At 59.9% G+C, this 14,883-nt stretch overlaps 1 protein-coding gene across 9 annotated transcripts in view; it reads right to left on the bottom strand.

Annotated features, from left to right (window-relative positions):
• Window positions 1-14,883, bottom strand: part of BIN1 (bridging integrator 1) — a 58,869-nt gene that overhangs the window by 12,819 nt on the left and 31,167 nt on the right. For 6 of the 9 annotated variants that reach the window (XR_005218722.1, XR_005218725.1, XR_005218726.1 and 3 more), the window contains exons 3-10: window positions 9,164-9,218; window positions 8,790-8,884; window positions 8,325-8,420; window positions 7,496-7,603; window positions 6,483-6,575; window positions 2,890-2,975; window positions 2,593-2,668; window positions 1,228-1,310 (exon numbers count right to left, since the gene is read on the bottom strand). Coding sequence is in view for 1 of the 9 variants with exons in the window: in XM_037849003.1 (XP_037704931.1) it covers window positions 1,228-1,310; window positions 2,593-2,668; window positions 2,890-2,975; window positions 6,483-6,575; window positions 7,496-7,603; window positions 8,325-8,420; window positions 8,790-8,884; window positions 9,164-9,218 (692 nt within the window). In the remaining 8 variants the exon portion in view is untranslated. The remainder of the gene's footprint in view (window positions 1-1,227; window positions 1,311-2,592; window positions 2,669-2,889; window positions 2,976-6,482; window positions 6,576-7,495; window positions 7,604-8,324; window positions 8,421-8,789; window positions 8,885-9,163; window positions 9,219-14,883) is intronic. The other 3 variants (XR_005218724.1, XR_005218727.1, XR_005218729.1) reach the window with 1 other exon arrangement.

Here is a 14,883-nt window from a genome sequence, read left to right as displayed (position 1 = left end):
GGCCGGCCTCGGGGTGCTGCCACGGGCTCTGGGGTGGCGCGGACGGAATCAGCAGGATGGAAGAGGGCACGCTGCCAGGCCCCCTCTGACACACTTGGCGAGGGTTTTTTTGGGGGGTGCATGACACTCATTGATCACCACCTTCTCTTGAGGCCAGAGCCCCGCTCACCCTAATCTACAGGCAGGAGAGCCAGGTTCAGGAGCTGCTCTCCACACCTGGCTGTGGTACACACGTGCACACTTGCATCTCACATACACTCTCAGACACTCTCGTGTGCAGTCACACACACACAGTCACACATACACTCACAGTCTCGCATATACTCAGGATCACACATACACTTCCAAAGTATCACACTCACACATATTTTCACACTCAGTCTCACACACTTTCCAACACACACACACACAGTCATACATTTCACACTCAGACACAGTCTCACACATTCACACAGGGTCACCCAATTCCACAGTATCACACTTACACCCTTTCACACTCATAGTCTCAGACACATTCTCTGTGTCACACACACACACAGACACATAAAGTCACACTCACATGCTCACATACACTGCCAGTGTCACACACACATACACTCATGCACTCAAGTCATGCTCACACACACATTCCCTCAGTATCTCTCACACACACACACACACACAAACGCGCGCGACCAGAAAGGAAGGGAAGTCCCAGAGCCTGCTATTGTTCCCCTGAGGCCAGAGGAGCGAGAGGCTTCCCCTCCGGAAGCAGGGATCCCCTCCGGAAGCAGCTGGGAGGGGCCGTGGGAAGGCAAGCAGAACCCCTTCACAGGTGCAGGTTGCACCCTCCAGGGTGAGCCAGGAGAGGAAAGGGGGCGTCCCTCCCTGCTCTGAAAGGACGGCTCAGTTTCCCAGAGGCTCCACACCCGCGAGTCACCCAGCAGCCCCCCACCTTTGGCTGCTCCTGCCGCACAAACAAGGACATGGTGATGTGCGGCTCCTGCCCAGGAAGGGCCTCTCCCACGACGGACACCACCGATGAGTGGGGACTCTGCCCCCCTGAGCACAGGGCAGCTGAGCAGGAAGGTTCCTGGACCCCCCAGATCCAAACCCACATGGCATCAAGGAAGACACAGACCTGGGCACGTGGACAAGGCCCGCGCCTGCCTCGGTGCCGGCCAGTGTGAGCAGGAGCCCCAGCCGGTGACCCCCAGCCTCATTGCCCCCACCCCGCGCACCACTCACCTGGGCTGGGCCTTGACCGTGAAGGTGTTGCTCCCGTGCTGCTTCTCCAGGTTGACCAGCACGTCGTTGAGGTTCTGGTTGAGCTGCGACGAGGGGTGGCAAGGAGTTGGGGGCCTGCCAGGACCCCCGAACTGCCTTACCTCCCAAGGGACATCCCAGACACCCCCAGCTTCCAGCACCTCTGTCCCCCACCAGGAACAAGCTCCACCTTCCCCATCAGTCAGAGCTGGGAACCAGCACAACAAACCCAAAAAAATGAAGAGGAAAAAAAACAGGGGGAGTGGGCAGCATCGCTAAGTTATTACTTCAGGGGACCATCTTTTCTCTTTTTCCTACTTGTAGGGATTTCCTAAAATGCCACATAAACTTGTACTGCTTTAAAATCTAGTTGGTTCTAGTCGCTAAGGTCATTTTGCAAAGATGCTTTCAGCCCACACCACAGCTCCCAGATTTTACCTAAAGCACAGGCAAGAGAAGAGGTTTATCCCACATATGTGGTGACTTGTTACTGAGATTATTTCCCTCTTTGCTTTGGCCACCAGGAAACTCAGAGCTGAATTTTCCTTCCACATGTAAACAATCATGCCTTACAGCATATACTTCTAGGGACTAACCTTACAAAAGTTTCTTCCCCATGACACCTTTCTCTGTTTTTTAAACTTGTCATAAGTTGCTTTAATTCTTTGACAGTAAGGGAACAAGGTAAGAAAGGTAAAGCCACACTCAGGGTGGGGAGTCAGGAGATCCTCAAGCAGGTTTTTCCTCCTGCTGGCCCGGGCCTGGATTCTACCATCAGCATTTCATTCCTCTGGGCCCAAGACAGAGTCAGAGCCACTAACCGTGCAGAGGGAGACAGCTGCCGCCACTGGGCTGCTACCACTCAGCTTCACAGTTTAACTGACAGTGCAGTCAAAAAGAAGATGATCTGGGAATTTAAGCTAAACAGACCCCTCTCGTACCAGACTGCAGCAGAGAAAGCAGACCTCTGTCAACATCTTAAGAAACATGGGAGAAAAACTGAAAGCTGAGAAAATTCTTGTAATTTACATATTGTTTTCCTACATTTTGGGAAGCCACGGTTTCCCTGGTCCAAGGTTCGCTGAGAATATGGCTTAGTCGGAGAGGGGCTGCTTGCATCTTCCCAAGCCTGTCTGTCCCGGAGGCCGGGCCGCAGCCGCCCCTGCCCACTCAGCTCCACGCCGGGCCTGGGCACACTCTGCGGTGTGAAGGCAGGGGCGAGTCTGCTCGTCCCCAGGGCTCCGAGGGGCACCGGGGTCACCAGTGTGCGCATGGAGAAAGGGGGGCTCCCCAGGGTAGACACTGGCCAACGTGGAGCGTGGCCCGGGGGGGGTGGCAAACACCCACCTTACTCATCTCCTTGTGGAAGTTCTCCTCCAGGCCCGCGATGCTCTGAAAGGTGTTGACGTAGAAACCCACGCGGCTGCAGGAGGAGGAGCGGAGAAGAGGAAGGTGAGCCTCCCGTTTGGGGTGGACGGGACCCCGTGGGGAGCCCCCTTGTATCCCGTGGGACCACACACTTGTATACTCCCCTCCTTACCTGGGACACACGGATGCTGGGGCGTGGGGAGGGTGGGGCGCAAGGCACCCGGGACCAACACGGGGACAGGCAGCCCTGGAGCGGGGCCACCTCCTGGGCCTCACCTGTTCCACAGGGAGGGCAGCTCCTCCTGCAGGTCCACGTTCATCTCCTCAAACACCTTCTGGGCCTTGATCAGCTCCTCCTCGGCCTGGGGGGCAGGACGGCTCGTTGCCCTCTGCGGGGCCTGAGCCCCCTCCCGCCAGCCCCAGGCTCTGGGGGGCTGAAATACCCACCTCCCACCCAGCTCAGCCCCTCTGCAGCCAGGCCTGTGGGGCTGCCCCTGAAGGAGGGCAGGGCAGCCACTGAAAAGAGGAGAACCGCCCGCTCCCCAGGGGGCCAGGGGGCCAGGGGCTGGAGACGCAAGGAAGGGGGCAGCCCCCAACCCAGGCCCAGGCGGCTCTCAGATGAAGTGTCAGCCCTCTGGACCCTTGTTCTTGACATGCCTTTCCCCCTTTCCTAGGGCCAGCCCCACTCAGCCTCAGCAACCAGCCCTCACGTCACCTCTCAGGGAGTCTTGACTACAAACACCCCTTCCCCTGCCAGGAACCCCTCTCCCTCCTGTCACCTTGTCCCCTCCAAGTCACAGGCCGGAAACAACTCAGACACCTCCAGAAAAGGAGTGCTGAGGTGAGGGGAGCATGCTGGGCCAGGCACGGAGGGCCCCGGGCAGCCGGGTGGGTGCCGGACCCCATCCCCAGAGCCTCTCTCCGGGCATGAGTGCGGCCCCCTTCCCAGCCCAGCCCTGCATCCTCCATTCCTCATGCGTGGCCAGGCCGTGGAGCCAAGGCTGCCATCGCACAGACCCGAGAGGGATGGAGAAGTGGGCGGAGGGCCTCGGTGAGGCAGGGTGAGTCACAGACCCTGGGGAAGGGGCTCTGCTCACTTCTGGAAGGCGCAGCTGGAAACGGTGACTCAGGGTGACTTGGATTCGGGGCCTGAGTCAGAGCCCAGGAACGTGCCGGCCCCGCCCAGAGAAGAGTCCTGGCCAGAGGCCTCCCATCCAGAGGCTGGGGCTGGGGCCGCCTGCTGCCGGGGCCCCTTCCCCTCCAAGCTGTCCCACCCAGCACCAGGCCCCAGGACCAGCCCCAGTCAGCCCTGAGACCCCATGCCCCCAGCCAGAGCTGTGTGACAGACGGCCTCTCTCTGACCTCATTTACCTCTGGGCGGGTGGAACTTGCTAGAGTGAGCACGGGTTCCTTGCCTGGCTTTTTTAAGCCTGATAAATGTAAAGGTAGACTAGGAACAATGACATCTGTCTACACCCACGTGCCTTGGCCTCTCCTGGAAAGGATCAGATATAAGGGACCCTTGGGGACATTCAGCCCCCTGACCCCTCGGCCAGGGTTGAAAACACAGATTTCTCTCCTTCTAGGACTTTCCTCAGGGATGCCAGTGCCTGGCAGTTAGCAAAGCTAACAAAGGTTTGTTGAACCATCAAAAAGTTGAGTGACCTCCAGCCCACTGGGACGCGAGTATCTCGCAGGGTTCCACCCACCTGCCACCTTCAATTGCTGAGTCTGACTCAAACCCCCCATGTTCCGAGGCCTGCCTGGACCACCCGGCTCCCACACCCGCTAAGAACCCCCCTCCCCAGGAGGGCCACCACCCACAGGCCCGGTCCCAGATCTCCAGAGGGACACTTGTGAAGAAAACGGGAGGCAGCCCAGCAGCTTGTCCACCGAGGGCCCCTGCACACCAGCCCTGCTCACTCATCCCAGAAACCCTGCAGAAAGGGAGCCAGGGGTGGCCTCCATTGTAGAGTTCCTAGAAGTCAGGGCCTGTGACTTTTCCTCCCTCAGTCATGGGCCTCGTTTCCACTCTTTCCAGAAGCAGGCTGGCAGGGAGTGAGGGGAGAGCTGGCCACTGTCAGGGAGGTCTCGGAGGCCCTAGGGCTGGGCTCCACGTTGGAGGCAGGGACAGCAGACACGAAATTGAAATCAGCCCTCCACCCCCCACCCCCCAGCAATGTAGCAGATCTTGCAAGCAGGCTTAGGAGGGGCTGCTACAAGTGGGGAGCAGCTCGGGACCTGCCCCTGGGGACACCTGGTGAGGGCAGCCTCGAGAGGACGTAGAGTTTCCCCCAAAGTCAAATCAGACCCCCCACTGGCTGGTCGCCCACAGGTTAACTAGAGGCTCTCCAGGCTCAGTCAGCACGAGGCAGGAGCGGGGGCAGAAGGAGGACATAATCACATAAAAACCAGAGCCAAGAGGGAAAGCCAAGTTGGCCAAATGTGGAACATCTGCAGTCCGCCAGCCATGACGTGTGTGTGGCTGTCCCACAAGGCTGGGCAGGGCACCCCCCCCAGCTGGATCGCCAACCACACTCTGCCCAGGAGCCCCCCAAGCAGCAGCAGACCATCCAGGGGCTCCTCCCACCCAACAAAACCAGGAACCTGGCCTCTGGCCAAATTTGTGCAAAAATGCTGGCTCTAGGGCAGGAACCCTATCTCCCCTCCAGCTGGAAGGCATCTGAGAAGACACCCCCACTCGAATCTCTACCTGAGGTCAGTGGAAAACCCCTAGGCCACCTCCCCCAGATCCTGGAGACCCAGTCACCCCGGCCTCCACTACCAGCCTTCACCACTGTGCTCTAAGAGAAATCAGGCAGCGGGGCAGGTAAGAATGGAGGCGGCGAGCCTATGCCTGGCCCAGAGCTCTGGACCTCGCAGGCACTCAATGCATGGGGGTTGAAGATGATGAAATCAGGAGGCGGCCCAGAAAAAATGGAGCAGCTGCCCAGAAAGAAAGCCAGCATCCTCACTGGTCACCCTCCCCATCCTGGGATGAGGAGGGGGTGCTGCCATCGCGTCCAGGCCATGTCTACGCTGGCCTGACACTTGAGTCGGTTTCACAGGAGGGAAATAAACACGAGACCCCCTATCCCCAGCATCCCTAGTCGCACCAGGCTCATCCAGGGCCTGAATCAGCTGAGGGCAAGGGACTGAGAAGAGTTAAGTACAGCTGGGCAGTACAGACAGCCACCTCCTCCAGGAGGCCCTCCTGGACCACTGTGGGGCAGAGGCCTTGCTCAGCACACCTCCCAGACCACATCGTCATCCCCTCCAGGGGCACCTGGGGTGCCCAGGTCCCTGTGAGTCTGGTGAATGTGGTAGGGGCCAACCCAGGGAGCTAGGAAAACAACCAAGGGGCAAATGAGCTCCAACTCTGCCACTCTCCAGCTCTGTGGCTCTGGGCTGCTGACTTAGCCTCTCTGGACCAGTTTATCTTCTCGGTGAGTGCAGGATAACCAGAGCTCTTACGAGGCTTGAAGGGCCATTGTGTCATCATGTCCCTGCCCTCAGGAGCCCTCCCAGGGGACACATGACTCAAAGGTGGCCCCAAATCCCGAGAGTGTCAGATTTTAGAGGAGACAGACCCCAGCCCCCATCCACATCAACCCAGGCCCTCAGCTACTCTCTGCCTTCTGCACTTGATTTGAGGCTTCACTGGAAGCCAGTGGCCCCAGCTCAGGCACTGGACATGTGCCTGGCTGCAGCTGCGAGCCCAGGAGCCAGGATCCGGCTCGGCCCTGCCTCCCCCCCGACTCCTCCCCACCCCACCCCAGGCAGGGCGGATGGGCCAACAGGCGCTCAGTGCAGGACAGGGCGACAGACCGGAAGGCGCCAGCACGTGCAAGGTTAGAAGCCGGTGTCACCTGATTTCGGAGCAGGTTAGTTTGCGCTACGAGATGAGCCTGTAGTTTGCCTTGGCACCACTGGGGGGCAGCTTTCTCAAGCAGCGAGACAGGCTGGGGGGTGGGGGTGGGGGTGGGGGTGGCAGGAAGGTCAAGGCCGAGAAGAGAGGAGAGGCATGAGGGAGACAGGAGAGAGAGACAGAGATTAAACGTGAAATCCAAACGCCCCGAACACGGACGGACAGATGAGCTAGTCACCTCCCTGTGAGGGGCCCCCAGGCTGGGAGGAGTATTGGGGGGCCCATGGAGAGGAGGGGGCTGTGATCTCCAAAGGAAAGGCAAACTGTGAGTGTTAGCAGGGCATAGGGGCTCAGCAAGGAGGGCCCTGCCCCACCCACCCACCCACCCACACCCGGGCTTGTGCCAGCAGAGAGGGTCCTAACCCCGCTCCCCGGGGAGGATTCCAGCTTCCAGAGGGCCAGGCCAGGCTGGGGGCTCCGTTCCAGTGAAACCCGAGCTCAGGGCTATTCTCATTCTGGAAAGTGGCCGAAGGGCAGAGGCAGGAGGGGGCAGGGAGTGGAGCCAGAGGGTGGGGCGGGCGCCACAGGAGGGACAGTGCTCGGCCCTCCCCCCACCCCTCCCTGTCCCACCCCACCCTCCCCCAGCACCCACAGGGCCTTTCACCCACTCGCTTGCCCCGGACCCCAGCACCCCCCAACCTCCACATTTGCACCTGCACCCCTTGTCTGACCCTCAAGCTTGTGACCTTGACCTAGTGACCCCGAAACTGCAAAGAACCCATCATCCCTGCAGGGCCCTGACCTGGGGCAGAGAGATGCAGAGGGGGTGGGTGCGGGCAGGGCAGAGGGAAGAGCTCGTTCCCGAGGTGGGGGGACACCCGATTGCCCCATCCCGCCCCTCATTCCGCTCCCCGCTGCCTGCACTGCACACTCAGGACTCCAGGCGGAGGGAGGGGGAGAGGCAAGCCGTGTGCCACTCTCCCCCCCGCCACCCACCTGCCAGCCGGCCCTTACCTTGGCAATTTTGGCTTCGTCCTTCTTTTTGGCAGTCTGGAGGGACTCAAAATGGTGGCGGGCACTATCGTAGTCCACCAGCTTCCGCCCCCGCTTGGCGATGCGTGACTGAGGGGAGGATGGGGAGGAGGGGGCTGAGCCCAGGGTCACCCGGGAGGAACTGGGTCCTGGGCAAGGGATCCTGGGCGAGGAAGCCGAGGGCCCAGAGCAACTCACTCACGGGAGATCTCATGGCAGCCCCCCAGGGCAGCCCTCCCATCCCCGGTCAACCAGGGCCTTACAAGGCTAATCCATGTCCTGTACCCAGGATCCAGGCAAGCCCCTGCCCTGGGCTGCTGGTCCTGGGTGGGCAGTGCCCTTCCTGAGTCCTCAGCTGCTCAAGGATGCCACAGGGACCCTTGGGCTCTGCTCACCCCTATCCCCAGTGCTGGCTTCCTGAACACACACACACAAACACACACACACACACACACACACAGATGCACAGACCCCAACCAGAGATGGCACCCACAAAGCCACAGGCCTCCCTTTCATACACATGCAGTGTCGACCAAGGGAACCTCAGGCACGCACAGCCCAGGCCTGACACATTCTTACACACCTACACAGCCGTGCACCTGTTCCACAGCAACTGACACACGGGCATAACCCCCAGCCCTGAGACCCTGGAAGGCCCTGACTCGGGGAGCCGGGGGGCCCGGTGGGCTGGATGCAGTGGGTACATGAAAGAGCACACCGGTTTGATGCCGCCACAGCCCCATGCACCCTCCTGGCTCTCCTGGCACAGGCTGCCCGGCAGGGACAGGGCGGATCTGCCCAGGGGCCTCACCTTGATGTCGGGGAACTGGCCGAGGTAGGTGTCCATGGTCAGCAAGGCCTGGTCCACCAGCTTCTGGTGGTAGTCCAGCCAGAGCAGGTCATTGTTCTGCAGGAGGCCAGAGGCGGTCAGGGGGGCTCACACCTCCTGGCCGCCAGCCCCCGGCGCTTGCCTCCCAGACACAGCCCCAGTGCCTTCCCGGGCCTGGCTCCCTGGCTCCTGGAGCCTCGGTTTTCTCACTTACAAATGGGGGATGACAGCCCCTCGAGGGCTAGACCTACCCAGGTCTGGAGGGATAGTAGAGGCCTCCGCGAGACAGGAGACACCCAGCACCCAGCTGAGGGGCCTCGTAACCCCTCATTTCATGCAATACCAGAGGGTGAGTGAGGGTCAGAGGCAGGGAGAGCCCCCAGCCCCAGAGGCCTGTCCCCAGGATGAAGGCAGCTGGGGACGGGAGCCCAGGCCGCGCCCACTCACCTCAGCGATCTTGCCCGCTTCGTCCCTGCCAGGCCAGTCGGGCTCGTACACCTCCTGCAAGCACTCGTTCAACTTCTTGGAGGCCTCATGCATGGCTGTGGGCAGAGGCCACGCTGCGGCCAGGGCCACGGGCGGAGAGCCAGGATGGGGCTGCCCACCTACCCTGCTCCCCTCCTTGGGGTGAAGTGCCCTGTCACCCTCAAAGGCCCAGGTCTGTGGGGCCGCCTCTGCTGGCAGCCCGGCCCCCAACACTGACCTGTCCGTGCCCCTCACCCCACCCTCAGCTCCGTGCCATATCAGTGCCATCCTGGGGACACCCTCATGGCGTGTCCAGGTCCAGGTCAGGTGTGCTGCAGAGCCCACCTGCCCCTCACCTTTGACAGAGGCCAGGTAGGTCCGGAGATCCTTCTGCAGCCGGGTGCCCTCGGTCTGCAAAGAGAAGACGAGGCAGGTTCAGAGCTTGGGGTGCACCCCTCCCAGACCCTGTCCCTCCTGCTGCTCCCCTGAGCTAGCCAGCCCATCTCTCCTCTAAAAACACAGAGGGGGCAAACTACACGCCTCACCAGTCACAGGGATAATTGGGAAGATGGGGTGTGTCTAAGCACCAACACAGGACCTGGGACTGGAGCCAAGCGTGTGGCCGCCACCTCTCTGTCCACACCCCTGAGCACCCACCGCACACTGGTCACAGGGAGGAGGGAGAGAGGCAGGTACCCTCTCCCACCCGACTCGTAGGGTGCATTCATTCTTGCCAGCGTTTGCCAGCACCACCTCTCTTCCTGCACTGCTCTTGGCCCCGTGAGGTGGGAAAGACCACCTCTGCCCTGAAAATGACATCACTCAATGACACACACACACACACACATGGACAAATACACACAGGCATGTGCATGCACACACACAACTCAAACACAGATGCACAGACCTAACACACACAAAGGTGCACACAGATGTGCATGCACACACACAACACACAGATACAGACACACATGTGCACACAATGCACACAAAGACACACACATGCACACACACAATGAACACAAAGATGCACACAGGCACATATAGGCACACACAATGCACACAAAGATGCACACAGGCATACACATGCACACACAATGCACACAAAGATGCACACAGACACATACATGCACAGAAAGATGCACACAGACATGCACTCGCACACACAATGAACACAAAGACACACACAGACCCATGTACCCACAGAATGTACACAAAGATGCACCACAGACACGTACATGTACCCACACAATGCACACAAAGATGCACACAGACATGCACATGCATACAATGCACACAAAGACGCACACATACATGCACACAACACATACATCCTGACACACACATGCACACACCACAGAGATGCACACAGACATGCATTTGCACACATAAAGCACATGCACAGACCTGCATACACACACAGATACATAAGCATGTGCACACACACATCACACACACGACACACACACACACATCACAACACATGCATACGACAGCCTCATGACACACACAGGCACACCCCATGCTGTGGACTGAGTGGCCCACGAGGCTTTTTGAGTGAGGGACAGGCAGACTCGTGAACACCCAGGCACCCCATTTCATAAGCTCAGGTGGTGCAAAGATCGGACGTTTCCCACTGCATCTACAGGGAAGGAGAGCCTGGGGCAAGGCTTTGCGGGGCCAGGAGGGTTCTGATGGATGGGGTGCAGGAGAGGAGCCCTCCACCAGGGGTGGCAGTGTGCAGTGTGGGGATCGGGTCCAGGACTCGAGGGATACTGGCCCAGAGAGAGGGCAGGTGTAGAGTGTAGAAGCAGAAGGTTGGAGACAGGGTACAGCAGGAGACGCCCCCCAAGCTGAGAGAGCGTACGCTGGGGCTTCCGGAGAAGGCCAGCCATCAGGGAGGATGGAACTGGGGCAAGGCCTTGAGTGCCCCCTGGGCTGCCCTGAGAAGGCAAGAGCCAGGCTGGCCGAGCTCTGGGTGTGAGGAGAGGCAAACAGCAAGATGTGGATGTTTCCAGAAGTCGTGTGTAAACGAGGGAAGCGCACACAGGCTTTGGGGCCGTGAACACCCGGCCCTGTCCATTCCTAGGCGCACAGCCCTAAGCAAGGTCCTGAGCCTCTCTGAGCCTCAGTTTCCCCATCTGTCACCTGGGATGACAGCTCCCTGGGGACCAGGAACTCCACACAAGCAGATGTGCTCTGGGAGCAGCTGACAGCAGCAGGCTGGGCCCCGGCACCAGCTGAAGACATCATGGGAGTTAGACAGGGGACACAGGAAACGGGATCTCTGGGAGAGCCTCGGACGCGGTGGTGCTGCTCTCCGGGGCAGGGGGTGGGGAGCATCCCCTGGCATCTCCCCTGCCCTGGAACTCCCCTGCTCTAGACTCCCTCACCCCAGCACAGGGGCTGGAGCAGGCTGGTACCACAGTCCCAGGAGACCCAGAGCCCTGCAGCACGTCCTCCTGGCCAGCCCTCAGGCTCCACAGGACGGGGAAAGCCACCCCACCCCTGCAGCTCAATTCTCCAGCTGAAGGGAGGCAGGGGGCAGCCACCTTCCCGGCCCATGGCCCAGGTACCCCCAAACCTCTCCTGTGCCCCCCAAACAGCACTCCTTCCTCATAACCAGGACCTGTTCTCACCTGCCACTCCGGGCGTCCCCTGGTGGAGCTGCCCCTGGGGCTGCCACTTTCCATGCTCCACCAGACAAACGAGAAAGCTGAGCGGGGCAGTGACTCGCCCAGGGTTACAGGGACAGAAACTGGGAGAACAGGGATGAGAACCAGAACCTCGGGCCTCAGGGTGTAGTGTGAGGACCTGCAGCCAAATGCCCTACAGGGGAACACCTATCAGCCTATTTATACGATGACTATTTCCACATACAGGAGAGACAGTATAGGGAGAGTATAAGGTTGGCACATAAGATGATGTATGACCAAAAAAAAAAAAGGCAGTTGGAGGTGAACAGAGAAAAAGAAAATCCCTCTCTAAAATTCTTTGAATCCCCCATAAAATTATACCATCCAATCGCAGACACATATGCCTACAAACATCGAAGTTCAAGGCCCACCCATCCAAAGATTAAAGGAAGAAGCAAAAGGACAATCCACTAGCATTCCAGCCTCTCTGGAATTCCATCCTGGGGATCTGGACTGGGCCCTCTGGGAATGGTAAGGGGAGGGATTTATCCAGCTCCCACCCAGCCTCCCAAATCTTAACATCCCAAGCTTTCTTGGGCTGAAGTGAAGCTATTGTGTTCGTCTGATGTCACAGAATCTTCCAGATGCAGCTGCTCTCCCAGCCTTCTCCCACCTTCTATCCCTCCCCTCCCTGCCCCCCAGCACCTGCCCAAACTGCACCCCAAGGAAAGGATCCCCAGCAGGGCAGGTGGCTGTGCTCGCCCAGGCTCCAGGCCGTACCAGGGTCCCCTGCGCTGTCCACACAAGGCAGCTCTGTGAGCAGGCCCTGGTGGGCAGATGGGCAGGAGCTGGCGCCCTCCCCAGTCCATCCCCAGGGTTGGACACACGGCTGCCCCCACTGGGGGCCCCCAGCTAGCAGCCTCCTGGATGGTCTGTGTTTGCACAACCTCTTGGACCCCCGAACAGGGCTTTGAAGCCTGAGAACCAATTCCCTGGGGTGGCTGGTGTTCTGGTTACGCTGCTTGCTCAGCCCAGTGGGGGGAGGACAAGACTCAGGAACCCCAGGCCTCCTTGGCCAGCTCACCCCTCCAGGACTCAAGACCCTGCGAGGCACGATCGGCCCAGGGCCAACACCTGGAAAGTCTTGGGGGGCCAGCATGGCCAAGCCCCAGCCATACCACCCTCCAAAGGGCCCTGCTCCTCCACCTCCCCCAGCATCAGCCCCCACCAGTGGCCTGGAAGACCCAAGTCCCCATCTTCCCAGCGTGTCTAAGGGGGCAGGGACACCTCCTGTGTGGACCACCTGCTTGTCCCTGTGTCACCAATGCCAGGAGATTCTCCCTCCACAGCACTGAGGCTGCTTTGGCAAGCATCCTTCTGGGTGGGCCCTGGGGATGAGAAGAGAATCAGACCCACCCACCCACGCCCCCAACAAACAAACACAGCGGTGAGCCTGGGGACCCAGCAAGCTGCCAGTGGCCCCTCAGAAGAAGTGCTCAGCCCACCTGGAAGGATCCAGGAATGTTGGCAGGATGGCTGAGCTGGGTTTTGAGTTCTCTGGGGAAAGTGGGGGAGGGGGGATGACTAGACCCTCAGGGTTTCTAGGCACAGGGCCTGGGTCCCTGTGAGGGCAGGGGACACAATGTGTGACCTACGCCCTCCTCTAGGGTCCAGCCCCATGGGAAGGGCCTGGCAGATTTGCTTCCTTGGAGACCAAATTCCCTGCCCCCACCACATTGGATGTTCACTGATAAGGAGCAGGAAGGAGAGAGCTTAGCTACCAGAGCTTCCAGAACCTTTCCAGGGTCCCCCAAGCCTTGTAGGTTGGCCGAGGCCATGCCCACTCACCTCCCTGAATTCACTCCCTCGGGAACAGCAGCCTCCAAACCCTTCCCGACCCAGGCCCCAGTCATCCCTACACACCAATCCAATCCCGAACTGCCCAGCTGCCTAAACCTCCAGGGAAGGTTACCCCAGAGCCCCACAGCAGACCTCAAAGCAACCCCACCCCCCTCACGCCACCCTGGTCCCCTGAAAAGCCAGCCACCCCACCCGGCCACACCCTGTCTGAAGTGACCGCTCCCCTGTTTGCCGCCAGGCAGGGCCAGCCCAGGCTATCTTTAGCGCCAGCCCCTCTGCCCAAGGATCAGTGAGTGGCTCCTTGCCCAGGGCCAGGCAGAAAGGGAGCCAGGGACCCAGAGGGGTGACTGAGGGACAGGCGAGGAGAACAACATTCTAGGATCAGTTCTGGACCAGGCCACAGGGAACCTCAATTCCCAGCCCTCTGTTTTCCTCACCCCCCACTGCCAAAGAGCACAGGCTGCTCTGGGGAGGCCCTCGCACCCCCAGCCAAGGGCCAGAGCCCAGGGGTCACCCACGTCACAGCAGCCTTGGAGGGGTTGCTGTCTTCACAACTCTCCCCAGGCCAACCAGCTGCCCCCAGGACTGGGGAGTCAGCATCACACAGGGAACTTGAGGGTGGGCAGGTCTGAGTTTAAACTCCCAAACTCCCACAGCAGCTGTGTGGCCTTGGAAGAGCTGCTTGACCTCTCTGAGCCTTGCCGGCAAATGAAGGTAATATCATCAGTGCCCACTTCAAGGACTGTGAGGTCTGTCCCTGTAAAACACGCAGCAGTACCTGGCCCACAGCTGGCACCCAAGGAACATCCATTCCCTAGCAGACTTTCAGAGCAGCCCATAACCAGGGGAAGCCAGCCCAGCCAGGGCACACCGGGGCTTCCAGGAGACAAAATCAGAGGCTGTCTTTTAAGTCTATCATTTTGCAGATGAGGAAACCGAGGCCTGAGGGACAGGAGCTTGCCCAGGGCCATAGAGGGAGCAGAAGTCTGCAGGACACCTGCCTGGGCCTCAAAACACCTCCCGTTTCTGGCCTGGAGAATTGGCAGCCATGGCGGCCCCCCTCCTGCCCTGGGGAGCCCCTCTGGCTGAGTCCCCAGCAGGCCAGGGGACTCGGCCCTGAGGCCTTCCCACAATGTTCCCTGGCCTTTTCCCAGAATGTTCCCAGCCCCTTCCCAGCTGCTTCCTGGCCATTTCCCAGCATGCTCCTTAGCACTCACCCAGAATGCTCCCCTGCCCTTTCCCAGCTGCTTCCTGGCCTTCTCCCAGAATGCTCCCAGCCCTCTCCCAGCATGCTCCCTGGCCTTTTCCCAGCATGCTCCCTGGCCTTTTCCCAGCATGCTCCCAGCCCTCTCCCAGCATGCTCCCTGGCCTTTTCCCAGCATGCTCCTCTGCCCTCTCCCAGCTGTTCCCTGGCCTTTTCCTAGCATGTTCCCACCCTTTCCCAGCATGCTCTTCAGCCCCTTCCCAGCATGGCTGCCAGCCCTGGCCAGTGGGTATTCAGGGTTCTCCACAGAAGGCCCCTCCCCCCAGGTTCCAGGCTAGCTACAAAGGCTTTGGTGGGTAGATGCTGTCAGTGCTTT

The sequence above is a fragment of the Choloepus didactylus genome, chromosome 9, assembly GCF_015220235.1.
Source record: "Choloepus didactylus isolate mChoDid1 chromosome 9, mChoDid1.pri, whole genome shotgun sequence".
NCBI lineage: Eukaryota > Metazoa > Chordata > Mammalia > Pilosa > Megalonychidae > Choloepus > Choloepus didactylus.
The sequence above is the reverse complement of the archived record's forward strand: the minus strand, read 5'-3'. Positions and strand labels throughout refer to the sequence as shown.